We start from the raw sequence: 26072 nt of genomic DNA, 5'->3' as shown, positions 1-26072 counted from the left end.
AAAGCAGATCAGGACCTCTGATATTAGGCAGAATATATGGACTGTCTCAAACAGCTCAAACATTGTGAGCTCACTGTGAGCCAGAGCATCCATTCCTCACTCCTCATGAAGCTAACTGACACAGCACTCAGGGAAAAGTCGCAATTAGTACCTGCTACCCGTGCGTTCCAGACGGGGGTCCTGACACATGTCCAGCTCTGGCGTAGAGTCAATGATGTCCTGGACATCGGACCACTCATCGCTGCTGCCCATCCCTAGGTAAGACAGTACATATCATGAATAGGATCAGGATTTTTGCAGAATGGTATTTCTTGAAGGGACTTCTACAGCTTTGAATATTGAGGTTTGAAAATTTCCTGGTGCCATGTTTGAAGTCTTAAAACCAGAAAAGAAAGTGGTTGAATGTGGCCTCTCAATTCTAGAGCAGGAACACCATAAGCATCCCACTTCCCACCCCCATTCCAGAGCATCACCAAAGTCATTGCCCTGAATACTCACTAAAATGGGATAAGCAGAAATATTCTATCCATTGAAATAAATTCCAAAACACCCTTTTAAACTGCCAGTAAAACTCTTCCATCCCCATACGGCATTAGCTAAGATGGAAGGCAACACAATGATTTTCGGGACAGCTTCACAGAAATTACTATTGTTAGGAACCGGCACTGTTTTAATAGGAACAGGCTTTCAATACAAATTGTCAAGTCTGCACTTGACAAAAATGCAAAATTTGATTTCAAAACTGATAAATGAAACCTGGTTTCTGTGTAATCTACAGCGTAAAGCCAATATTTAAAGAGTAAGGAATTTGTTCCTCTTGCCAAGTCCCATTTATTGGATAACAAAATCTTAAAAAACTTAGACTTGCACCTATTCTGAAGTACATGAACACAGTGTCTGTTCACACAAGGAATTCCTGAAGGATTAATGATCTAATTTGTGAATTACATTAGTCCCTCAAGGTAACATTTTTGACCTTTCCAAACGATCTCAGTAGCCAAATATACAAAGTCCATGACAACTGGAGTGCTGATTTGAATCTTTCAGGCTGGCATTGTGCACCAGCTGGCAGCAAACCCAGGCTGGAAGACAAAGTGTGATGTGGATCTGTTGCCAAAGTAGGCTCCACACCCTGTGGGTCTAGCACAAACACAGCCTTCTTCAGTTTTATTTTATCAAGCTGGGAAGCTTTTCTGCAAATACCTCTGGGAACCATTTTTGGTAGCTCAGCTCTAAGGCACGTACATCCCTGACAGACATTTTAATTACAGATGCATAAAGCATACGACTAAAATTCAAGTACGTGCATTACTTCTAAGCATGCATTGGGGTGAAAAATAGCTGAAAGTTTTAATATGCAGAGCGCATAAGGAAGACACAACTGTCTGCTTGGAGCAAATTCCACAGTATCACACTTCCACCAAGAAAGTGCAAAGAAAAAAGCTTCCACCTGACAATTGCACACACACAGAAGACAGATGACTTTGACCCAAGAAAGCTGTTGACAACAGAAGAGCTTGTAATGCAGCAACTGTAAAAATCAGGATATTTATAGGGCATTCAAACTACTGACATCCATGCTTAGCTTTCCTGATACAAGGGTTACATGGTCTTGCCTTGGCCAGGATCACAGCCAGACCACAATCTAACAGCAGGCTGTGCAGAATCCATAAGCTTCCACGGACAGCTACCCCAGTCTCTGGCACATGGACATCTGTGACCCTGAGGACGCCCTCAGGAAAACACAGACTGGGACTCAGTCATAGCAGTTCTCATTCACTGCTACAGCAAAAGATGTTATATGTTGGTTTGTAGTCTTTTTGTAGTCTTACTTTGTTAGGAACCAGCTTGTGAATGTTAGCAGAGTAATTTCAGCTTTAGTAATAACTTAGTTACAACTTCTGCTTCCAAGTAATAACTTGGGTGAAAAGATGATCAGCTGGTTCAGATGCCAACCTCAGAGACCTATGTTTACCCCTGTGCTGCTGCAGATTATCCTAATGACTTTCAGTAAGTCTTACAGTCATTTTGTATGTTAAGTTCATGACCTGTGAAACCAATCACCAATCATTTCTCATGGCCACTCCAAGTCTCACAATCTGCTCAGAGTGAGATCTGCTTTTCTCAGGGTGAGATCTGCTCAGACACTTCATGGGCACAGCTAATGGGCCTTTTAACATGTTATTACACCATTTATTTATTTAACAGCCTGGTGCTAAATTTAGATGATGGCTTTCCTGACAAGAAGTCATGAATTCAAATTACTAGAGGACTCTGGAAAATGGAGAGAAAACAACTATAACTTCGAAAGACTTGGGAGTGTTCCTATATAAGAAAGAGACTAACGGCAATCAGCTCATTTAGCTGAGAAAAACAACTGGATACAATTGCTGTTTTTAAGCCTATCAGGTCGTGGGATAAACACACAGAGGGAAAATAATTATTTAATCTCACTGACAAATTTGGGATTTGAACAACTGGATTTAAAATACTTACAAATAAATCCATAGAGAAAACTAAATATAAGCTGTCATACCGATGAGGTCCAGAATCAGCTTCCCAAAAGCTCAGCCTAAGAGGTGACTTGAGTGCTTATGAAAGAGGTTCCATGACATGGATGGATGCCACTGCAAGGCACTGAACTCACTAACCTGTTCCCATCCTGTGATTTTGTGAAATTACTCACACCACTGATGTTTTCAAAATTTGCTACCCAGAAAACCGCTAACATCCAATTAACCCTGTCTCATTCATGTACCCTTCTGAGCCTGGCTTCCTCTAATTCCACACTTACAATGCTGTCTCCCAGCCTCTCCCCGTAGCAGAGAGACACAAGCACTGGGAGTCGATTATGTTAGCAACTTAATCTCCAGCTGCCATACCGATGCTGACATTCCTCATCTCCTGTGTGACCTGGACTTCCATGTTCCGGCTGTTCCGCTTTTCTCGTGCCCTCTTATTGCTCTTGGTGGTGCCACTGGTGTACTCGCTGATGGGCTGGATGCTCTCGTTCAGAGGGGTGACAGCGGCAGAGGGCACAGATGATGTGGGAGTGTTGGACTTGGTTCCCGTGGTGCTTGGCGTGGCAGCTGCTGAGGACTGCCCAGATTCAGACATTTCGTCTTGGGGGCACTGTGGCAATTCCAGGGCAGCAGAACAGAAAGAGAAAAGCACAATTATACATTTCAATTAATGTCCCATTTGCTGCTGTATGGCTGCCTTAAAGCATTATGAGCATTGTTCTTGCTCGCTGTACCAGTTACATGTCCAACGTTTGCTGGTGACACCAGGCACATAGTGAAGCAGTGAGTTCTTGTGCTGAACTCAACAAGCAAATCCCAGCTGTGAAAGGGCTGATAACCTTCCTCCTTCACTACTGAATACTGGTCTTCACAAATCACACTGGTATGTGATCTTAAGAAGGGTGGCCTCATCACAGGTGAAAAGCACCTGCAGCTCACACTGACTACGGTGAAAGCTGAAGGGCTTTGGCACTTGCGGCGAGCCAGGCCAGTGTTTCCCAAAGCTGGAAGGCAACATGGATGTCACCTGGGAAGGACCTGAAGTGGCCTCTTAGAAGTCTTGGCTGATGTCATTACTGCAAGCTATCAACACACCTGGATGAGAAAACAGCAAATTGGTTTTGCCACTGAACTGCAGAAGCAAAGTGGACACTGATCTGACATGGTCTGGCTTGTCTGTCACAGGAGACCTATGTCCCCAAACCACCATATGCAGAGCTAAGCAGGCGTGGGTCCAGCTTGAAAACACGGCAGAAACAGGTCTGGTATCCCACATCCAAATGGCAGGATGAATATACCCAAGAATTCAGAAAGGTGAGAAATGAACATAGGAGATGGATTCCCAGTATGGAATGTGCAAAATGGCTCTTGGTTTTACAGACATTAAATGGCAAACACACAATGGCTCTTGGTTTTACAGACACAAAATGGCTCTTGGTTTTACAGCCCCACTTCTTGCACCATCACCTCTTGAGGAACAGGAAGGCTTGAAGGCTTTCTCAGGGCTTTACACTGTGACATGTGTTTGTCAATTAAAGCAGCACTGCTTCAGTCAGACAAGGAATGCCCTGACCAGGACTGTGACCTCTCCCAGACCTAAATGAGATCTCCCCAGTCTTCATGGCAGCCCACTCTAATTACTGCCTGCAGGGAAGTGACATAATTAATGCTGAGAGTTATATGTGACAGTGAATTGCAATTGTTGCAGTGGCATTCAGCATCTGCACATCCAGACCCAGCTCTCTGCCTCACCAATGGCCTCTCACCTCCTGTGCAAGTACTAGAGAGATCCTGGTTCTGCTCAGAGTGTGCACTGAGCACTCCAATCTTGGAGCTGTGACACTGTTTCACTTTGCTCATCTGCAAGTCTTGTTCACTCGTTCTAATAACAACTTCACAACATGACAAAAAAATCCAATATGAGATGAGTGAGAAGACTGACAAAAAATGGTGACTTAACCCTTTGCAGCCATATTTTTGTTAAATCTGGAATCTTATTAAATCTTCCTTTAATTAGACTGGCCTCCGTATGCTTATCTTAGAATGCCCTGCTGCACACTGCACTGTGGAAGTCAAAGGGTTTACACTGCATCTGCACATTTATATTGGAAATTCAGTTTTTTTACCAATAAACGCAATCCACATTTTGTATATTTTCTGCATTGACAGTCCAAACAGCACCCACATTGCCACATGAATATCTAAACCATCTCCCTGCACATATGCTGGTTTTAGCATCAAGACTGAGATGAGAACTTTGCACTTGGGCTGCCACATGTGAAAACCACACTTCCCACCTCTACTTCACATTCCTGGTTCAGGAGCAACTTTTCTAATATGTAAAGAAAAAAAATAATCGAATGGGTTTTTTGATAATAACTAGGATTCAGTAAGCCTTGGACTACCACAGCTGTAGTTTGTCTTCTGTGCTTTCTGATGTACAAGGGGACAAACAAGTATCAAGCGTGAAGCGCAACCATAAAACCTCTTTCCCCAAACAAAACTGCCATTGGATGAAAGAATTCAGGGATGTTCTTGGACCCACTGTGTGTGAGAATAACCAAAGTCCAGGAGCATCTTAGCAGTGTAAGAGACAGCCAAGTGGGTCCACTCCACTTGTCATTCCTTGTTTTTATGAACCAGAAGTTATTCAAAAGCCCTGGATCATCAGTGTCTATAGGGTGATATTTATATCAGAGATAGCCTGTAACTTCTTGTTTATTGACATAACCTGCCCCTTACCCAGAACACATGAATAAGCAACTACACTGGTCTTTCACTACTTCTTGGTTATAGATGTGAGTTTTGTATCTACCTAGAAAACACACTTTATCAACCCTCCAGCCTGCATTGGAGAAATTCCTCCCAAATGTAAATACTATCAACGTACTCCTCTTCACAGCCCAGAAGCTGGTATCTTCCTTCTATTGTCCGAATGCTCTGTTAATGCTAAATATTGCACTAAGAGTACAGCTCTCCTCTCCAGCACAGGAGGCATTCTCCAAAACCCATAGCTCACCCAAAGAATACTCTCCACAGCCACCACTTACCTACAGCCATACCTGCCAACCTCCTAAACATCAACTGTGCAGTAGTGACCTCCAAAATGCATTGTAAAGGCCCAACATTCATAGCAGCCATATGTCACCATGAGAAGCCACAATTGTATGGTTATAACACTGAAAGCATAGTACATAAAAACAAAAATGTTAAGGACTTTCATCTCCAAAACACTGTATAAAATAAATGTACAACTGAATGCAAAAATAAAATAATGACAGCAACTAAAACAGAAAATAGTAATAAAAAGTAAACAAACAAGGACACTTAAAATTTAAGTATGGTATGGCCATGAAGGAGTAAAACGGGTGAGAATAGTCAGGTACATACAGGGAAGCTGAGTCATGTGTGAGTGATGTCAGCAAAATATCAGAGCTCTGAAGAAGAGGCAAGGGGGGGATGAGCCACGCCACTGAGAAGTCAGTCATGCAGAGGATTTAAGAGATAGAATTTCAGTCACAGAGTGTGCAAGAAGCTTGGGGAGGAAAATCTCCATTCCAACCAGCAAGTCAGTCAATCACATCCTTTAATTATTCATAAATTTGCTCCATATTTAGGAAATTCTCCGTAACACACTACCCATCTAAGTCTTCCACACCACAAGCTCCTTAGCTCCACTGTACCATCTAACCTCTCATATCCCAGCATTCTACTCTGATTATCCCTAATGAGCACCAACATGAATCCCAGCGCTATACATTTGGAGCAGCACACCACTACTTCGGCACAAAGCTTTCTTGGAACCAGGTTTTTTGACCTGATACCACCACCACCAAATACCTAAGAGATCCAGTCAGTAACCACAGAACAGTTTGGGATTGGAAAGAATCTTAAGCATCACCGAGTTTCAACTCCTGTGCAGGGCGTCCTCCCTGCCCAAAGCAGAACCACCTCGATTACCTGAACGTGGACACCTAAGCTTCCCATTTATCTGGGTTGCTGCTGCATTCCCCTGCAATGCAGATGCTGAGTTACTTTTGCAAGTTCTCAATAGGACTATTTAAGGAATTAGACCCTAGTAAGGCTGTGGAAGAAGGATCTAACTACAGTGTCCACCCAGCTCTTCTCTGAAAACTAACCCCCACTTCCCAGACTGATCTCTGGAAGGTCTGTTCACGCCAAGGTGTGCAGCACTGCCTGGAGGGCCTGAGGAATAACTGATTCTAGAGGTGAGTTGGGCTCTGTACATTTTGGTTGTGCTGACACAGCACTAGCACAAAGAAACACATTCATGCTCTGTTCTCATTTCTACCATCCATTATTATGTTACTGTACAGTGGCACTGCTATTACCTAAATCCAGACAGAGGTTTCCAGAAATGACTGTAGGACCTGAATGGCATTCTGCAAGTTGCTAGATTTCCCAAACTTCTGTGCCTCTAATACTACAGTAAGGACTGGATTCTAAGCCTCCATCCTAGGCAAAGGTATTTTGGATTTCCAAATTCCCCAGTGGCAGAGAGCTGACAAAGTGCTGACGTTTGTGCTGTGCTAGGCCTGGCCACTTTACAGAGGTAGTGTTAAAAAAGTTAACTTGTTGCTGTGTTTTCTGAGTAAATTGTGAATTTGTCTATGCATCAAGAAGGCCACTGCTGCAGAGTCCCTCAAGTGAAAGCCCATCCATGGAATCTGGAGACATGTAGACTGGGTACAACAAGCTGGGGATTTTTTTTTTAATCTCCTCTTTGCCTTTACAACCAATGTATTTCACAGGATCAGTGATTCACAACTTTTCAAAAGGAAACCAGTCCTTACATGTGGCACATAATACACCTGATGTTCTACAAATTCCAAGCAGACTGAAGGTAAGTTTAATCAGACACTTTTGAAGTAGAGCAGAAGCTCTGTGAGATACTGGTGGACACACTGAGCTGTGGTCAGCAGAGGAACCAGTGGCTCTCACACCTGTCACCAGGCATTTGTGGAAAATCATTCGAAGAGAAGAATTTGGTGGGATTCTGAGCACAAAGACTTTGTGAAGTCTCCATGTACAGCTCATGGGAAATGGGGGTCACCATGCATAGCCTGATCTGTAAACAGCTGCAGGGAGCTGTCAGCTCAGAGCACACCACTTGGGCCTTGGGGCTCAGACTGGTCTCCAAATGACAGACCCCTGAATGGCAGAGCAGAGCACAAGATGCGTCAGGCAGCACCATGAGTTGCTGCAGTGCAGCTGCAATGCTGTGAGGATTTTGGAAGACCTGGTGCAAAAGGCAGAGCACTGATGGTGACAGATGTATTGAAGGTAGACAGTGCAAGTCTAGAGCAGTGACTAGGTATAGGAGAAACGTAAGACCTTTAAGAGCAGTGCAAGACTTGGGCATCCAGAGAGGATACGAAGTAGCCCTTTTTAGTGAAGATAGGAAGGCCAGGAGATCAGTCAAAAACGACAAACACTTAAGGGCAAGTGCAAACCCATGCCTGGCCCCATCCAAGCTGCAGAACCATTGTTCTTATCAAAGTGGAGAGAAGGGACAGGTTCCACCATGTCCTCTCCCAAATAAGCTATTAAGAAGTGAAGGATTTCTCTTCCCTCAATCCCTAACTGCCTCCACACACATCCCTCTCAACTTGGGGCCAGCCAAGTAAAGGAGATTATCCCTGAGACAAGTAGCATGTGTTGAATCCTTCCTGCACCATATGCCAGATCTGCGGAATAATATCCTCCCACCTCCAGCACAGCTACCAAGGGAGCAAACACCTAGGTGGAGGCTGCAAAGGGTTACGGACACAGATCGGTCTCCAGTTTAATGAAAATGTGAGATGTTATCGACAGCGAGAGAGTGGGAAACCCTTGCTCTGTGATGGTCTAGGAAACCTTGTAGCTGGAGTTGGACTGCAGCTGGCCGAGGTCACTCAGGTGCCAGTGGTCCAGTGTTGGGATGATCTTGGCCCCTATCTGCCCACGTACCATGCCATCAGCGAGGGGGAAGACATTCAGGGAGTTGGGACGTTCCTTCCTGCTAAAGAGACAAACAGGGAGAGAGAGGAAAGCTGTGTTAGCCGTGTACAAGGTTCTGATAGAAAACTCGTGGAAGTGTAATATTAGTCACTAGAAATTGGACTGCAACTGTTACCCTCACATGGCAGCTGTCTGAACTCCCAACTCCCACACTTCCTTGGTGTTGGCTGCCCAATCCCATGGTGTTACTGCTAGAGTCATACCAGCTCTTGGGGAGACTCTAAGAGGGAGGGGGTCAGTGGCCATAACAGGTACTGACTGACTGCTCCATCAGTATGAGAAATTTGGAGGAACACAAAAGTGCAGGGACCCACCAGTAATTTAAGTCAGTGCTTCTTCTGAGAAACAAAGGTACTGGGGGAAAATAATAAGCAACTCTCACAGCAAAAAAAATAAAAGCTTCCATAACTCCTAGAGATGTCATCACTGGGTAAGGAATAAGGCTTTCAGGTGTCATCTACCTCAAACTTCTCTACATTCCACTCCAAATCTGGTGAGTTTCAACAACAGGAACCAGAGGGGTTGAATCACTTCCAATTTTAAGCAAGAAAGAGAGTATTTGTACTCTTTGATCCTCCCTCCACACCCCTATTACAATGCACTTGGCAATTCAGAAACTAAACAAAGATATAAATGAATGTATCATGCATATTGCTAGGTGTCTCCAAGTGTGTTCTGTTCATCCTCTCCTTTCTGGCAATTGCAGGTGACTCGCTAGGTGCATGTTTGATTCTGAACATAAAAGCTGGCACAGATTTTGAGACCAAGCTTCAGTGGGAGAAAATCTAGAGCAAGCAGTGGAGGTGGAAAGGCTGTGGCAGCAGCTTGCCGAACCCAGCAACTGGTTCAGGGTACCTCCAATTGACTCCAGTCCTTGCAGAGCTCAACTAAATTGATTCTCTGTGTGATGTGCACCCACGCTCAAACTCACTTGTACCTCACTCACTCCTGCACAGGGTTTCTGCTTAATTGTGGGGGTGTGATGAAACCTGCCCCTCTGTAACACGCTGTTAGTAAGAGCAGACCTCCACATGCCTTTCTGTAATGCCCATCAGCACTGGGTGTCGTGCCCAGGATGGGAAACAAGTGCAGCCACCTCATTTGTGACCATGGCAAGCAACTGCTACAGGGCCCCTGGGACAGAGCAAACACACTAACACAGGGGATGGTACACCAGCCAGCTCTTTTAGGAAGGACGGAGGTGGAGTGTCCAGCAGAGAAGACAATGTTTATTGAGACAAACCACAATGCCCAACCTTCTCACTCCCAGCATTGCCCAGCCACCACAGCATGCTGCACTGCTGCACCAGTGTCTACCTTGAACAGGCAAAAACGCCTGCTGTGGTGGGTCTTGCATATGGCAAGATGAGATAGACAGGTGTTTCCAGTGTGGCCCACTTGGGATGCACTTTTCCTAGGAATCTGCATTAAAATCCTTTCCTGAAGATACTAGACTCGTACATGGAAGTTTCATACGCACACTCCCTTAGAAAGGAGGCATTAACTGCATTTTGGAGCAACACAGATTACTGACACAACATCATTAACCTTCTCCCAGGTAACATGAGCAATAGGACGAGGAAATGTCCTCAAGTTGCACCAGGGTAGGTTCAAGTTGGATATTGCAGCAAATTTCTTCACTGAAACAGCGGTTAAGCATGGAAACAAGTCACCCAGGGCAGTGGTGGAGTCGCAGTCCTTGGAAGCATTGAAAAGGTGTGTGGATGTGGCACTTTGCAATATGATTTAGTGGACATGAGGGTATTCAGTTGAAGGTTGGACTTGATGATCTTGAAGGACTTTTCCAACCTTAATGATGTTCTATTATGTCTCCACAAACTCAAGCCCGGACTCCTATCTGATAAGAACTGTCAGTTTCCTTTTCCTTTCCACCACCAAAAGCATCTTGCTGCTGTGACTTAAACAACTGCTGAAGGTTTAGTAAAAACATTCCACTGCTGTTTGTCTAAATTCCAGTTTATGACTGTAACCTGCCACTTACACCTGATCCTACTAGGTCATGATGCCAAAGGACAATTACTTCTGCCTGCCTGCTGTTATGTACCTCTCTTTGTCCCACTGCTATCATTCCAAGACCCTAAAAGTTTCTAATAGCTGTGTTTTAAGTTTCTAAATAACACACTAAGCAATGTTTCCCCTCCTAGGAAATCTTCACCATGGCACTGATCCAAGCACCACAGAATGTACAGTCAATTATGTGTAAGGGATCATGAAGGAATTCAAAACTAGAGATCAGAGCCACTTTATGCCACAAAACCAGAAATTTCCTAGTTTCACAGTTAAAGAAATAACCCAAGGGTCCCCTAAGAGTCTACTTTAAAAAAAAAATCTCACTTTTTAGGGAGAAAACAAAATTAGGCCATTTTTCGAGCTGCTTTAAGCATTTGTTTTGTATCTTTCCTTTTCTTCAGGAAAAAATGATCGTTTTAATAGAGTCTTGCCTTCACAGGGGTATGGAGCAGAAGAAAGTTTCCTGTAACTGCAGAACACTCCTTGTCAAACCAGTGGAGCAGCCAGAAAATCTCAGTGACTATGCTGGGATGACCTGATGTAACTCACTGACAACAGTAAGACATAAAAGCTGCTCCAAATGTATGCTGAGAGAGACATTAAATTACACTGTCCCTTTTTCTTTTTTGTTAATGTGCAAACACACACTTAACACACAAGAAAATACAGGAGTCACCGAATGGAGAGGAAACGTGTGAATTTCCCAGTCCCTGTTAAAGAGACAGAGGTACAGGGTCTCTCTAGTATCAGAAGCTGTAGAATCTTCAGGAAAGGATTTTAGCACAGACTGTTAGGAAATTTCCTTGCTGAGTTTCTTTGGAAACACCTCCAAGCCTCTTCTAAACGTCCCAGAAAAGGGGAAAGAGCAAACACCCCAGCAGAGCTAACTCCAGTTTTGCAGTCATGGAGTTGGCTACCTAATTTAAATTCAAAGAAACTTAAAAGTATCCTCAGGGGTGGTCTAAATTTTGAGTGCTGTAGTAGCCCACATACATCTGAATCTTTCCAGAACTCTCCCAGGGTGTGTCTTAACACTTGTTTGTTCCACCTTGAGTTACAAGGTGAACAGCACATCCTCCAATAAAGGCTTGCAGTAGCAAAAACCTGGGACCATGATGTTCTACAAGCAACATCCCAAATTTTACAGAGCATAACAAAACTAAAGTTTGTTTGCTAGCATTTAAAGAGGAGAACTAGTCTCTTTGAAGACTCTGGGTACAGCACTCCCAGCCCAGCCATCAGCCAGAAGTGCCTTTGGAGAACTACTGACACTGACACACTTGCTCTGCTCCACTCAGAAATCAGGCATGGCTTGTTCTCTAGAGTAAAATAAGAGAGAAGAAAGATCTTGGAATCTGAAGGAATTGCATGAAGCTGTGTCAGGGGGAGGCTTAGGCTGGATTTCAGACAAAGGTTCTTCCCCAAGATGGGGGTCAGGCACTGGACAGGCTCCCCAGGGAATGGTCATGGCCCTAAGGCTGCCAGAGCTCAAGGATTGTTTGAACAATGCTCTCAGGCACAGGATGGGATTGTTGGGGTGTCTGTGCAAGGCCAGGAATTGGATTTGATAATCATTATGGAGCCCTTCCAACTTGGGATGTTCTGTGATTCTACAGGTCTATGATTCTATGAACTTTTAAAACATTAGGGGATGTGAAGTGTAAACATCCCATCCCATGACATCTGATCCTGTTTTAGGACCAGACTTGTGTGTCTTCTGCATTTGTATACACAAGCTTCTCCCTGCTCCATTATCCCAGCTCCATGGCTCCCTCTGCACCCCTGAACCAGCTAGTCCAGCACAGGTGGCAGTAGACACAGAGAGCAAACATGCCAGTACAGTACACTCCCAGCATCACACTGTCACTACTCCACAGCGAACTCCAACACTTGGAATAATGAAGTTCAGATGCAGCAATAGGATTTACCTTTTCCTCCAGGACTGGCGATGACTGCAGTGACAAACATAACAGCCAAACAGCAGCAATCCCACAAAAAGCGAGACAAAAAGAACCATTAGAGAGCAAATGTCATGCAAACATGCAATCTACCACAGACACAAGGTACACATGTACTGCAACCCACGCTATGTGAAGTGGGTACAAACTCATTACACCTCTTGGATGGCCATTGATACATACCACCCCCACAAAAGTTGCCATACAAACTTATCCAAGTCCCATTTATTTTAAATAAATGCTCCCAAATTTGTGTCACAGGCCTTGAGAAATTATGCTTGTCCCCCCACCCAGTGCACTAAGATCCACAAACAATGGTGTTCACCCCCTCCAGCTATGCAATGACATCAAAACACACCTGTCCCAGATTCTTGTGCACAAGCATAACAAACAGAGAGCTACACACACACACACACACACAAACACACACACACACACACACACACACACACACACACACACACACATATAAACTGTGCAGAGCTGGAAATTAAGGAAAAACTCCCCATTTCCCATGGGTAGCTCCTACAGACTTGGATCACAGTCCCATCATGGGCTTCTCACAGACATACAGTGTTTCTCTCCAAGAACACTAACAATATGCCACACTTGAAAGGGTAAAAGACTAACTCCTCTGATATGAAGAGGCAAATCATGATGAAAATTTTGCCCTTTACACGAGACTGGCAGTCTAGTAGATATAACGAGCAACACTTTTCACTGGGCAGCTTTTTCATGGAATATTAACATAAAGCCACAATTAATATCAGCTTATTTGAAAATCAGGGAAGGAAAAACTCATTAAAAACCATTTCTAATATGCAGTCCAACTCAGGAGTTGGACTTTGATGATCCTTGTGGGTCCCTTCCAAACTCAGGATATTCCATGATTCTACGACTCAAAGCTGGCAGGTGCATATAGGACCCACCCTTGATAAGAGAGATGCCCTAAGTTTGCTTTTGCTTACGGTACTTTTAGATTTTATTGTGTAAGCACTTCGACAGATATATTCTTACTTCCAGAAGTGCAAGTGGGGAGAGAAACAAGCCTAACACACTTTTTCCATTCCATCTCTAACACTAGGATCAGATTGTGTTCTGGGAGTTCACTCTGGATTTCCAGACAATGAGGAATAGAAGAGAAGGAAGAAAAATAGTCTGAAAAGGGAAATTTCATGAACAGATGAGCACCTACAAACTATTGGTTCTTTATACACCATGTCCTCTATAGCTTTCTACATCACTCATGCCTGTCTACTCTGCCTAGGAAACCTGATATCTAGCTTTTTTTGTTTGTTTGTTTTTCTCAATTAATTCCTCTATTTTAGACTATCTAATTCTACTCAAAACCCAAACACTGCAGGAAGGGAGGAAAATCAATTTCTTGGACATAAGTAGGATTTTTGGTGACTGACAGAAAGCTCCCTCTGAAAGAAAAAGGAGGGAAAAATCCTGTAATGGCTAATGCATTTAATTGCTATGGTTCTGCTGGCTATCCCACACACAAAGACACATACACATGCACAAACACTTTGACACCTCCATCCATTCTACAAATAAACCTTTATGTGCTCCCTGAGAATATAAATGTGTTTCCCAGAGGCCCCATCAATACCAGCATGATACAGCCTCACCTTTGTAACACAACATACAAAGCTCCTCACCATCAAGTACCCACAACTCACCCAGAACCCATTAAAAAAGGGCTTCAGCTACAATCCATGTCCCCTGGGAAAGGTCCTGCTCTGATTTCTCTCTCAAATATGCACACTCAGTGTGTACGTTCCCAGGTGACACATGTTACATGGAGAGGTCATGGCCCTACCTTCTCCCGGGCACACTGCCCTCCGTTTGGTTATTTCCCCCAACTTGCTGCATCTTAGATCGCTCAATGTGTTCCACATAGGTCTGAATCATCTATGAGGAAAGAAAAATCCATGAGACAAACAGAAGAGACGAAAAGGTTTGTTTTCTGCTTTTGTTTAATTTTCCACAGCATCAATTTTGAATTCCCTGCGTTTTTTTTCACACTTCATTGTTGTTACTGTTGTCTTCTAAACTGATGATGTAAGTGAATGGTCTAATCCAACAAGAACAAAGAAAATTTGTCAGCAAATAGTGTCAGAAATCACTTCAGTTGAATCTCTTAACAGAAGAGCCTTGAAAGAGCATATCCCAAAGCAACATCAGAGGGATATGGAGGCTCAATGGCAGTGGGAGATGAGGTAGCAGGGCACTGTGCACAGCATCACAGAACAGCTGAGATTGGAAAGAATCTTGTAAGGTCCATCAGTCCACCCACATGCTGAAATAGGGCCACCCAGAGCAGGCTGCCACGACTGTGTTCAGGTGGCTTATGAATATGTCCAAGGAAGGAGACTCCAACATGCCTCTGAAGAACCTGTGCGAGGTCTCACTGTCCTCACAGTAAAGTAATTTTTACTCATGTTCAGAATGAGCCTTCTGTGTCCTAGTTTATGCCAGGTGTCTCCATTGGGCACCAGTGAACAAAGACTGGTGATGCCTGATGGTTTTTGTCCTTTCTCTTTATACTTTTTTATACCCTCTTTATATATTTTTTATACCCTATCCCACTCCCTGTACCTATTATTCCCTGTACCTTAGCCCTACATGTTTATAATCCTTGTACTCTGATATTTAGCATACTTCGGGGCTCTTCGGGGAAGACAAAACATCCCTACTCTCTTAGAACTAAACAAGTGTTGGAGCCTCCTCTCTGGAACATGTTTTTGTAAACTAAATTGTAGCCTCATTTTAAGGGGGGGGGGTGGGTGTGTGTGTGTGTGTAATTAGAATAGGGGGAAAATCACTTCATTTGTTAAGCTTCTTACTGGGGGATTTTAGATAGATATGCTAATTTGTGAGGTCCATGAAATTGTATACGCGTTGTACCTAGTGTGCTTCGTCAGCGTGGTTCCACCTTTGACAAGGGGGCACCTGGGATCCTATTAAAACCAAGGTAATACCCTTTTTCCCTATACTGCAGTGCCTGCGTCATATTTTACCAGCTTTTAAGGCATCACTGGCTCCATCCTCTTTACACCCTCCAGTCAGGTATTTCTGATGTTTCCAGAATTTAGAAGCTCTAGTTATCACTAGGATTATAAAGCTGAATTCTTTGACATGATATAGTCATGTAGATACAGAGAAAGAGTTTATTTATTTAGAAAGATGATATCCTACCTCTGTGTGGCGCTGATGCAGAGCATTATACTCCTTCTTCATTTCTGATTCACGTTCTTCCAGTCGAGAAACTGCCAAGAGAAGATCCCAACTATCAGCTAACACACACCTGGCTCTGAAAATAAACTATTTGAGAAACAAAGCCTGTTTTGTTAGAAATTAATTTACACCTACTGAATTAAACAAACACAAACACAATTGTGGGATCTGGTCTTCATTACAAACTTAGTTCATGATTTCCTGCATGTTCCCAATACCAGCAATTTTGCACCACAAATGCAATAAAACCACAGAAGTTTTTCAGCAGTAGCCTGGTTCCCTGTAAGCATCTTAGTTTGGCAACAAATTTAATTGTCCTCTGGGACTGGCTTTTCTGGCTACTAGAGGAGCAAGAGTACTGGGCAAAACACCAAATTCTGAGGGGAACGCCAATGGCTGCACATATTAAGGAAGTATTTTAAAAAACAAATAAATAAACAAACAAACAAACTAACTAACTAACTAATTAATGTGATGATTTTTATAAGAGAAAAAATGGAAGATTCTACAAGGAGAAACTGGAAACTAGGTTCCAAAGGCCCAAATCTTGCACCTCGCATCTGGAGAGACTGACCACAAAAGAAAAGAAATATAGCCTCTACTGTACTAGTGTGGGTACATCCCACCCTTTGGAAGGCTCAGAATTTTACATCAAAGTAAGGGACAACCAGGTATTTCAGGCTTTGCACAAATTACATTAAAAAAAAAGTATGAAAAATATTTTTAAAGTAGCACTGTATATGTGTGGAAGGCAATGTGTATAATGGTGTCTAGTGCACAGTTCTGCTTACTCTGGTCTGCATAATTTTTGGTCTTCAGCTCCAGCTGTCGAGTCTGAAATTCAAGGTGCTCCACTTGGATTTGTAGTTCTTTCTTTTCCTGTTCCAGTGCATCTTCAAACTCTATGAACTTCTGCATTGGGAAAAAGTGGAGAAAGAGGCACAGATGAGGATTACATGTAAAGTGGGTTTGCCTACTGTAACCCTTCCTCTCTTCACAAAAAGACAACTTTGAGATAATGCAAATTAAGGGAATATAAATTACAAAATCAGAAATAAGAATTTTTAAGTATTGTAAGTAGCACAACACCATTTAATCAAGCTGAAGAGTCTATTTTATATGAGCAAGTATTGTTGTCTTTAATGTATAATAAATAGATAAACTATGGTCCAGTTCTGTAAACCAGCACAACTCTATCATCTTCAGCAATGCTGGTCTTCTTTGTGCCAGGCTGAATTTTGATTCCTGTTAATTCGATGTCACAGAAGTCAGATTTTATTTCTACAAACATATATTTAAAAATACCTATGTCAGAAACCTTCAGACTAACTTTTTCTAATGATGTAGAGAGCTCCACCCAAAATTCCTGTGGGGAATAAGTCTTGCAGAAATGTGCAAATCTTTTGGAAAACTAAGCGCCAACTCTGGTGCTGCTCACTCCCGTTATCACCAACACAGAGGCAGCTGCATGCAGCAGTGTGACTCCTGCGCAGGACACTGGGCCAAAGGAATGGTTTTACAGATGCTCTCATTTCACAATGAAAACAACAGGAAAATACCTGATTTCAGGGTATTCTTTCTGTAAACTGTCACTTCCTGCCTGAGAGTTCTAGTCACTCCCTGCTGTGGGCACCAGCACACAAGAGCACAGCCCACAGGCGCTCCATATAATGAACAATCATATAGTATCACATAATATCATTAAATCATATCATGTAAGAAAGTATCATGAAATATTTAAACTAAGCAGGATCCCTGTGAAATGAATGCATCTCCACATCTCTGCATATGGCTGGACCAGCCTGGTTCTTGTGTGATACATGGTCATCAGAGGTTCTCTGCACAAAGCACTAATGCAATAATGACCCATAATCCACACATCTAAATTCAGAAACAGCTGCTTCTAGTACCACCGCTGACACAAACTGGTAGGAAAGTCCCTAAGGCTCAGAGAACACATGCCTCTCCTCAGCAAACCAAGCCTGAACATTACCACCAAGCTCACAAGAGCACAGTATAGCAAAGCTATCCCACCAGCTGCAGTATACTTCCTGGCCTCGCCGTACAAACCCAAAAATTCGAGTCTTGTTACAATACTCCTGAATGGCTCCATCCAAGGAAGCCAGATGTACAGCATCATCTGCACCAAGCATTCCAGTAATTAGAACACTGAGTCAACAGCTGAAGCTGCATGAGCACAGCTGGGGCTGGGAGCAGCCCTGGACCTGGAGCTACTGAAGATGAGGGCGAGAAGGAAATTAGGCCAAGCAGGCTTTAATCCACCCCTAAAAATGTCTATGTCTAAAGACGAGCCCACAGGAAGTAAGGGGGGTCTCACAAGGCTCTGCTCCTGACCTTGCCCCTCTCTCTCCCTCTCCCTCTCTCTCTGTTTGCCAAGTCCTCCTTAGGTCCAGGACTCACCAGCACATGCACGTTGGCTGGTGAAACCTCCTCTGTGTAAAAGCAAGGATAATGGGGAGGAAAATCCCTCTCTCCTCTGCCGTCTGCATGGGGGAAATGTTCTCTCCACAAACATCACTGCTCAGAGGTATGAGAAATTCTATTTAACTAATTAAAGTTTTGTTTTACTCCAAAAGAGACAGACTCTGGTGAGAATCTTTTTTTGGCAAAGACTCCCAGGGAAACTAACACATTTAAATGCTCAGTGAGATTGTTTTGTTAAATTCTACACATGAACAAACCCCGCACTGCTGTACTCTCAGGGTAAAGCCTCTGCATATTCTCTATTGCTTTTACTGGAATAATTTATTAGTAGGGACACTGCAGCCATCGTTATGAATTGGACCCTCTTTGCAGATGACTGAAAGCTACATTTATTATTCTTGCAAATTTTTAAAACTGCTCAATAAATTCCTGGGAGCAGTGACTCAGTTTGCATTCCTACATACCTGTAATTTATAGAAACAATCAAATGCACTTTAGCCACATCTTGATTTCCTGCACTCAGTGTTCTGCAATGCCTTTAATCTCTAACTGGGCTTTTAACTTTATTCCTCTTCCTGCCCGAATTTACTGTATAAGGGTTTGGGTTTTTTTCCACTTACGGCTGTTTTGCACAGTATTTTCTAGAAATAGCAGCAATGCCGACATCTTTCTTCCGCTATAAAGGAGTTATCTCAGAGGTTGAACATTTACTTTTTAATTAAATTTTAAGACTGTTCAAGGCTTTGGATTTGTAAGTAAGTGTTTCTTCCTGAGATGTCAATTAAGCATTGAAATCCCTTAGTCACTCACCCAGCAAACTGTTCATGTGCATAATCCATAACCTGTTTTATGGATTATGAGAAATTTATAAAACAACCTGCTTTGTAAATTTGCAGATTTATTTTTGAAACCTTTTTCAGAACAACAATATAATTTCAGAATGAGTAAAAAAGGAAAAGATGTCCTAACAGACACAGCGATAATGAGCAACAGAACTGAGAAGCAGCAGTTTCACTTGCTCCACCTGGAGGCTGATGGAAAATATTTCAACAAAGAGTGTTTCCCTGCTATCTCCATCCCCTCATAGGGTTTTGCTGAATGCACTCCGTGCAAAAGCTTCATCGACAAACCCTTCTAATTACAGCCAAGGGCTAAATCCCCATCACATCACAGTGGCTCAGCTTTCACCACTTTCCTGCTCCCATTTCTCCACCCAGGAGCATATAACCCTGCCAGGCAGGAATGAGGGATTTAGAAGCAATAAAAATGAATGCATGTTAAGAAAATAATTCACAGGTTTCTCAACAGTAAATTAGAAAGTAAAAGAAGGCAAAAGCCCAATTTTATTCCAATAATGTAGGTAACCTTTAATAGGATTCCTAGATTTGCTACTGCTGTTTTGGTTTCATTCAAAGGAAACTGATCCAAAGATTAACTCTTCTACAAATATGGTTCAGTCTTTTTCTCAGACCCGTCTATTTTGCAACTCAAAAGTAATCAAAGAAACATAAAACTAGAAATCAATTAATAATTTGAAAATGAAGGAGATACAGAGACAACGATATTAAAAATTATTATTGCCCTAAGTGTTTGTAGGGCAGAACAGCATTTTGGATAAAAGCACTGCAGGATGGCCCATCCTGGTGCTGAGGAGATCAAATGATGGCATTTGTGTGCAGGGGTCCAAGGGTTTGATCCAATCCCTGGCTCTGTAGCATCTTGTACCTGCTCCAACTCATCTCATCTGAGCTTCTCTCTGCACATCACAAGCTCTGAGAGCAGGAAAAGTCCCAAATCCAGAGTGAAGTGAGCATCCAACACAGCAGAATAAGGAGAGGATTCCTGCCAGGGCTTTGCCCAAGGAAGATGTTCCTAATGTTCAGATGTCACTGCTGCTCATCCTTCATGGCACCAGTGACCTCTCACCAGGGTATCCAGGCAGGCTTTATTTTTTCCCAGTAAGCCCACAACAGACATTCCATACAGCATCCAGGGAAATGCCTCACCAGCCACTAGAATCAGCAGAGATTTAACTAACTTTAGTCAGAGATGTGAGCACATCCAGAAGTACAACTAAGCTGTGCCAGGAGTTTGGGGAAAACAGGCACTTGATGCTCATATGAGTTACTCTTGTGAACGAGAGCCTCCAGTCCAGAGACAGACAGCAGAGGCAGCACTTCATCTCCAGCATGATGCTGGACCACAGGACTCAAGCTGCGGCTCACGGCCCAAGGCATGTGGCTGTAGGTGGCTCAGATAAGCAGCCAGACTGGTACCAGCATCTCTCCGGCCCAAACTCAATCTACCAAGTGTATTCCCACCATACAGGAAATCCCCAGTCACACAGTGCTCTCTGCAGCAAACTCTGCCTTCCCATGGTGCTGGAAATTTGCAACAGGGCAGGAGAAACAGAGAACACAAATTGCATAAAGTGTTTTAATTTTTTGGAACTTTTTTTTGATTATCCAGGCTCCCAGAGGCAGCCATACTGCAAGTACATGTTACTGAGTGAATGCAACTCAGTAAATAAATATCCATCAGCATTTCACTTTTTCCATGTCTTTCAGAGGGAGGATACAATCCTAGCCCTGCTGAAGCTGTGGAAATTTCTCAGTAACTTGAAGAGGAACAAGTATATCACCCCAACCCTTTAAACCTCCTAAACATAATCGGCAGAGGGAACACTAACTTGTAAGCCTCCTTACAGAACATTTTCTGGCTGTAATATTTACAAAAAGCACCAAAGCCAGTTATAACAGAAAAAGAATCCTTCTAATTTACTCTCTTGCTTTTTGTGTTTTTCATCTTAGTCTGTGCCCAGCCAATCCTACCTCAATGCTGCACAGATGTTTGATGCCCAAAGATGAAGCTCCAAAGTTCTGTGGACGCTAACTCACACTTGCTAAACAGCAAACCTTTCTAAGGGCAGGGAATATTCACAAGAATCAAATCCACATTTCAGGCCTCAGAATAGTACAGTTCCAATGACTTCTGAAAGCAGACACTGCAAATACTGCTCTTTCTTCATTATAAACATAAACATTTAACAGGAGCATGGAATCACGCAGTAGGTTTGGGCTGGAAGGGACCTTAAAAACCATCTTGTTCCAGCAGCCTTCCATGAGAAGGCTAGCCTTCTAGTTAGAGGGCAGGGACACCACTCACTATCCCAGGTTGCTCCAAGCCCTGTCCAACCTGGCCTTGGACACTTCCAGGGATCCAGGGGCAGCCACAGCTTGGCTGGACAACCTGTGCCAGGGCCTCCCCACCCTCACAGGGAACAATTTCTTCCCAATATTCAATCTAACCTTCCTCTCTGTCAGTTTGAAGCCAAGTAGGGGACAAAAACGCCCCAAAGGAAAAAAAAAAAACCCAAAACCCCAAAGAACTCTAAACAGCATACCCTATTGGACTTTTAAAACACATCTTAAAATAACAAAATACACTTTTTACAAAGCACTGTGCCACAATCCCAATGCCCATGTTACTAAGTTTTAACACTGCACTGCAAATTTATCAACTGCATTCTTTCACTTTAGTTCTCCCAAGATGCAAGAAAAGAACTGGTGGTGGTGAAGCATTTCAGGATGAGCCTGTTACTGCAGCTGCCCTTGATTTCAGAGGTTTCTCATTCCGAGGGCCAAGTGCTATCATGGGTCTTCCTTGACGGTTTCACAGCACAGAGCTCAGCTCACACCCTTGTCTCAGGAATTCACAGCTTCCAGCTTTATGGAGATGCAATAAAGACATTTAGAAAAGACAAATAAAAAGGACACAAAATTCCACTGAAGGTAAAGAAAAAGTACTTTTCTTTTGCTCTCCCAACATGACAAAGCAGTGGGTACACTGCAAGCAGAAACAGCCCCCATTCCCAGGAGTCTCAACAGCAAGGCTGACCACAGCATTAATATTTTTACTATTTTTACTAATTTTTTTTCAAGAGCCTCCACACTTAATTTCAAAGAATAATTTCTGAGTGTGAACCATTAAACAGTTAATCACCTCAGTCATCTAAGAGAACTGGAGTATGAAACTGCTATATATATAAATAAGTCACATGGATTTTTTCTGCTAGGCTCTATCCCTGGATTTCAAGTAGGACCGCTGATCTGTAATAATCCAGGCTTATGGAAAACAACAGTTGCTCACACACTACTCTTTAGAGGGAAAATAGCTAGCATAAAATCATCTCAAGGCCAAAGAATGACTATTCCTCTGAAGAGCAGTGGTACAATGTGGATTGTTTGGCTTCCTGCTTTTCTATCTCTTGCACAGGAAGAAAATGGCTAAAAATAGTAACATATCATCAGAAATCATCACATCACATCAGCAAGAAATCAAACAGAGCCAGAGATGCACAGAGATGCAGAAATCGCATTATGTGGCCTCAATTTGCGGTGGCCAGCAGTGTGTGCAGTGGGGTCTTGGCAAAGGGAGTGTTGGGGTTCAATGAGTGGGCATGCAGGGCTGTGGGTAAAAGCTGCGTTGGGGGAAGAAGCCCCTCACTTGAGACAGCTATGGTTTCCTTTTACCATCGGAAGCAGGGTGAAGGAGGGGATTCTTCCCCCTACTTCGCTCAGGTGAGACCCAACCTGCAGTGCTGCCTCCAGTTTGGGGGCCCTCACTACAAGGATGTGTAGCTGCTGGAGCAAGTCCAGAGGAGGCCACAGAGATGGTCAGGTGGCTTTCCACTGCCAGAGGGCAGGGTTAGATGGGATATTGGGAAAAACACAAGTTTCCTGTGAGGGCGGGGAGGCCCTGGCACAGGTTGCCCAGCGAAGCTGTGGCTACCCCATCCCTGGCAGTGTCCAAGGCCAGGCTGGACAGGGCTTGGAGCAACCTAGGATAGTGGAAGGTGTTGCTGCCCATGGCAGGGGGTGGGATAAGATGGGCTTTAAGGTCTCTTCAAATCCAAACCATTCCGTGATTCTATCTTCAGCATTTTATCCCTATAGGCATTTATATGGAGTAATTTATTTAGCAAAGCTGAAGTAGAAGATTAAAGAAATTGAGCTGTCAACTTTACACCACTGTTACCTTGACTTTATTGCAAGAAAACACCCCCAGCAAAACACCCCCAGCAGAAAGGCAGAACACAAATATTTAGTGTTTCTTTGGGAAAACAAAGAGTTAAAAAATATGTAAAGCTGCTCTCCCTGGCCTCGAGAACAGCCTTGACCTTATTTTTACCAGGATGACCAACAAGAAGGCAGGTATGACTGTGAAGTCTGCAGATGACACTAGAGCAGGAGGTGTCATCAGCACTGAAGAGAACAAACTATCGCAGGGAAAAACTGGATGATGCTGGAGACCAGAGCAATGCAACGCTGAACAGCACTTGAGGGCACGGGCACGCACATGAGAACTGCCATTTGTGCTGTGAGGAGGAAGGTGGAGAGAAAGGAGCTGATGACAGGACCATCAGTTAATCAGCCCCATGGTGACATGTTCTGGGCCAGGCACAACTGCAGCCAAGGAGGCCAGAGAGGAGATGGACATGCTGCTGCCTCAGCCACTCAACATCATATAGACCACACCAGACTGTACTATCAAAGGTGAAAGCCCTCACATAAACCTTATTACTAACACTTTGAAAAAGGCCATGGGACACTGGGACACTCACAGAGAGCATTCACACAACATAAGGCACAGGTAAGTTTTCTCCGAAAAATCATGTTATTCCTCCTGCCTCTGTGAGAGGATCAACTCAAGCATCAGATGTGGCTAAGGGTCACTCAAGGAAAAGCAGATGAGGGAATCTGTAAAACAAGACTAGGCTGGCCAGGTGACATAAGGCACAGGCCAGCAAACCTGCCTTGTTTGGCAAGGGAACAGTTTGGCTGCAGGACCCTGCAAACAGACCAGACAGGACAAGACCAGCTCCCCTTAACAAAATAAAGAAAATAAATACTTGACAGGGTAAAGAGTAAAAGACAATGACAGCACAAGAGCAAACCAGAAAAACAAGGCCATGAATTAAAACCCAAAAAAGAATTCCACGGCAATTTTGAGGAAGGAAGGAAGGAGTACAAGCAGGAGGTTTAACCAAGCTTGATATTATTTATGAAACAGATTATGTGACTTCAAAGTTCCCACAATACTCAGGGACTGGATATGCTGACTCAGGAAGCCCCTGCCAGTGCTACTGCCCTGAGTTTTTAAGGAAGAAGGGGTGTTTCTGGGAATGCTGGTGGCAAAACAGCTACAGAACTGGGGCAAGAATTACTATGCAGTAAGAAGTCCCTAGGGCTCAAGTCTGAAACAGTTCAACTTAAACCAAGACCATGCCCAGTGGTGTGGCTCTGCCTACTATACCTACATATATTTTTAATGCTAGTATCACCTTAATGTGTGTGTATAAACACACAGTTTATACTCTTCAGTATTAACAGCCACTCAGGCTGCCAGACATCCATCACGTCATAACATGCGTGACCTCCTGCTTCACACACTGTTTCCACAGCCGACTGCTCTATGAAAGCTCGGCACTTGGATAGAGGCATTCCCAGTAAAATTACCTGGCAAGTACTAGTTTAAGATGAGTTTCCTTATTTCACAAGCATAGATGTGAATCTTCTCCCAAATAATAGAGCTCATCATACCCCAAGTGCAGCAAGTATAAAGCAACCAACAATCACTGTCCAGACTTCAGCCTGCTTTTAACTTCTTCCTAAATATTTTATATATTTGCTCATGTATGACATTGCGTTTTTGAAGTCACAGTTTTTTGCCTTCTGCATAGCTCAGCACAAGCCTCCATTCAGGGAGATAAAAGACACTGATGCACTGATTTTAAATGATGAGCAGAGACACAGCATGGACAACGACAGTGAAACAAATATTAATGGAATAAACATTGTAAAAAGGAAAAAAAAATTACACAAGCTGGTAAACTTGTCTTCCTTGGATAGGGCAAAATATATATTTGAAGGTATTTTTGTCTCTGGAATTATGGTGCAAATTACGTGGTGATTTTGACTGAACTCAAGACTACCCACCACAATAGCCACCCAGCTAAAGGGATGGCAAGGGACACAACCCTTGCACAAGGGAGACTGGACGAAGGTGGGGATACTGAAATGTGGGTAGTGGTTCAAATCAGCGGAATTTACAAAGATGCTGTAGCTGTATTTAATCCTGATACAAAAGGTGTCTGTGATGAAAAACTGTGTTAGACCACAAAACTATCCTGTGAGGTGTTAAAACATAATTTTACAAGTTTAAAAGTTTGTAACAAAGTGAGAAGAAGATCAAAGACTATGTGCAAGGGAGAAGCAGAGCAGCCATGGGGATTTCAGCTGAAGGGGAGTAGGCTGGTGGGAGGACAGGGCCTCAGAACGGGGAAACTACACCACTGAAGCCACTGTCACCTAGGAAGGAAGGAAGGGAGGAAGCTGTCTGTCATCTGATGGAAAACCCCAACTCCAGTCTGGGAGCAGCAGGGCAGCCCATGGAGATGGTAGAGTCACTGTCTCTGGAGGTGCTCAAGAAATGACTGGACATGGCACTCAGTACTATGGTCTAGTTGACAAGGCGGCGATGGGTCAAAGGTTGGACTTGATGATCTTGAAGGTCTTTTCTAACCTAAATGATTTTGAGATGTCCCTGGACCTGCTGAGACACTTCCCTCCCCTCCAAAGTAGAATTCTCCGGTTTTGCCAATAAATAGAGATTACTGATTTAGCTCAATCAAAACACGTATTTGAGTTCTTTGCCAAAGCTATCACTCACTGGTGAAAGAAAATGGTAAAATATTCTGAAATTACTCTTCTCTCCATCGTGGGGATGGGAAGGTACTTGTCCAAGTTCTTTGAAACGTATGGTACATCACATTGTACACTTCTCCCATACG

General features: G+C 43.4%; 1 protein-coding gene across 28 annotated transcripts in view; it reads right to left on the bottom strand.

Annotated features, from left to right (window-relative positions):
- MAPK8IP3 (mitogen-activated protein kinase 8 interacting protein 3) overlaps window positions 1-26072 on the bottom strand; it is a 71874-nt gene that overhangs the window by 35204 nt on the left and 10598 nt on the right. For 11 of the 28 annotated variants that reach the window (XM_085075263.1, XM_085075273.1, XM_085075264.1 and 8 more), the window contains exons 2-8: window positions 16567-16687; window positions 15737-15807; window positions 14358-14449; window positions 12503-12526; window positions 8400-8544; window positions 2883-3132; window positions 152-254 (exon numbers count right to left, since the gene is read on the bottom strand). In XM_085075263.1, coding sequence (XP_084931389.1) covers window positions 152-254; window positions 2883-3132; window positions 8400-8544; window positions 12503-12526; window positions 14358-14449; window positions 15737-15807; window positions 16567-16687 — 806 coding nt within the window. The remainder of the gene's footprint in view (window positions 1-151; window positions 255-2882; window positions 3133-8399; window positions 8545-12502; window positions 12527-14357; window positions 14450-15736; window positions 15808-16566; window positions 16688-26072) is intronic. The other 17 variants (XM_085075285.1, XM_085075287.1, XM_085075289.1 and 14 more) reach the window with 7 other exon arrangements.

The sequence above is a fragment of the Lichenostomus cassidix genome, chromosome 14 (assembly GCF_008360975.1).
Source record: "Lichenostomus cassidix isolate B80296 chromosome 14, HeHo_3.0, whole genome shotgun sequence".
Lineage (NCBI taxonomy): Eukaryota > Metazoa > Chordata > Aves > Passeriformes > Meliphagidae > Lichenostomus > Lichenostomus cassidix.
The sequence above is the reverse complement of the archived record's forward strand: the minus strand, read 5'-3'. Positions and strand labels throughout refer to the sequence as shown.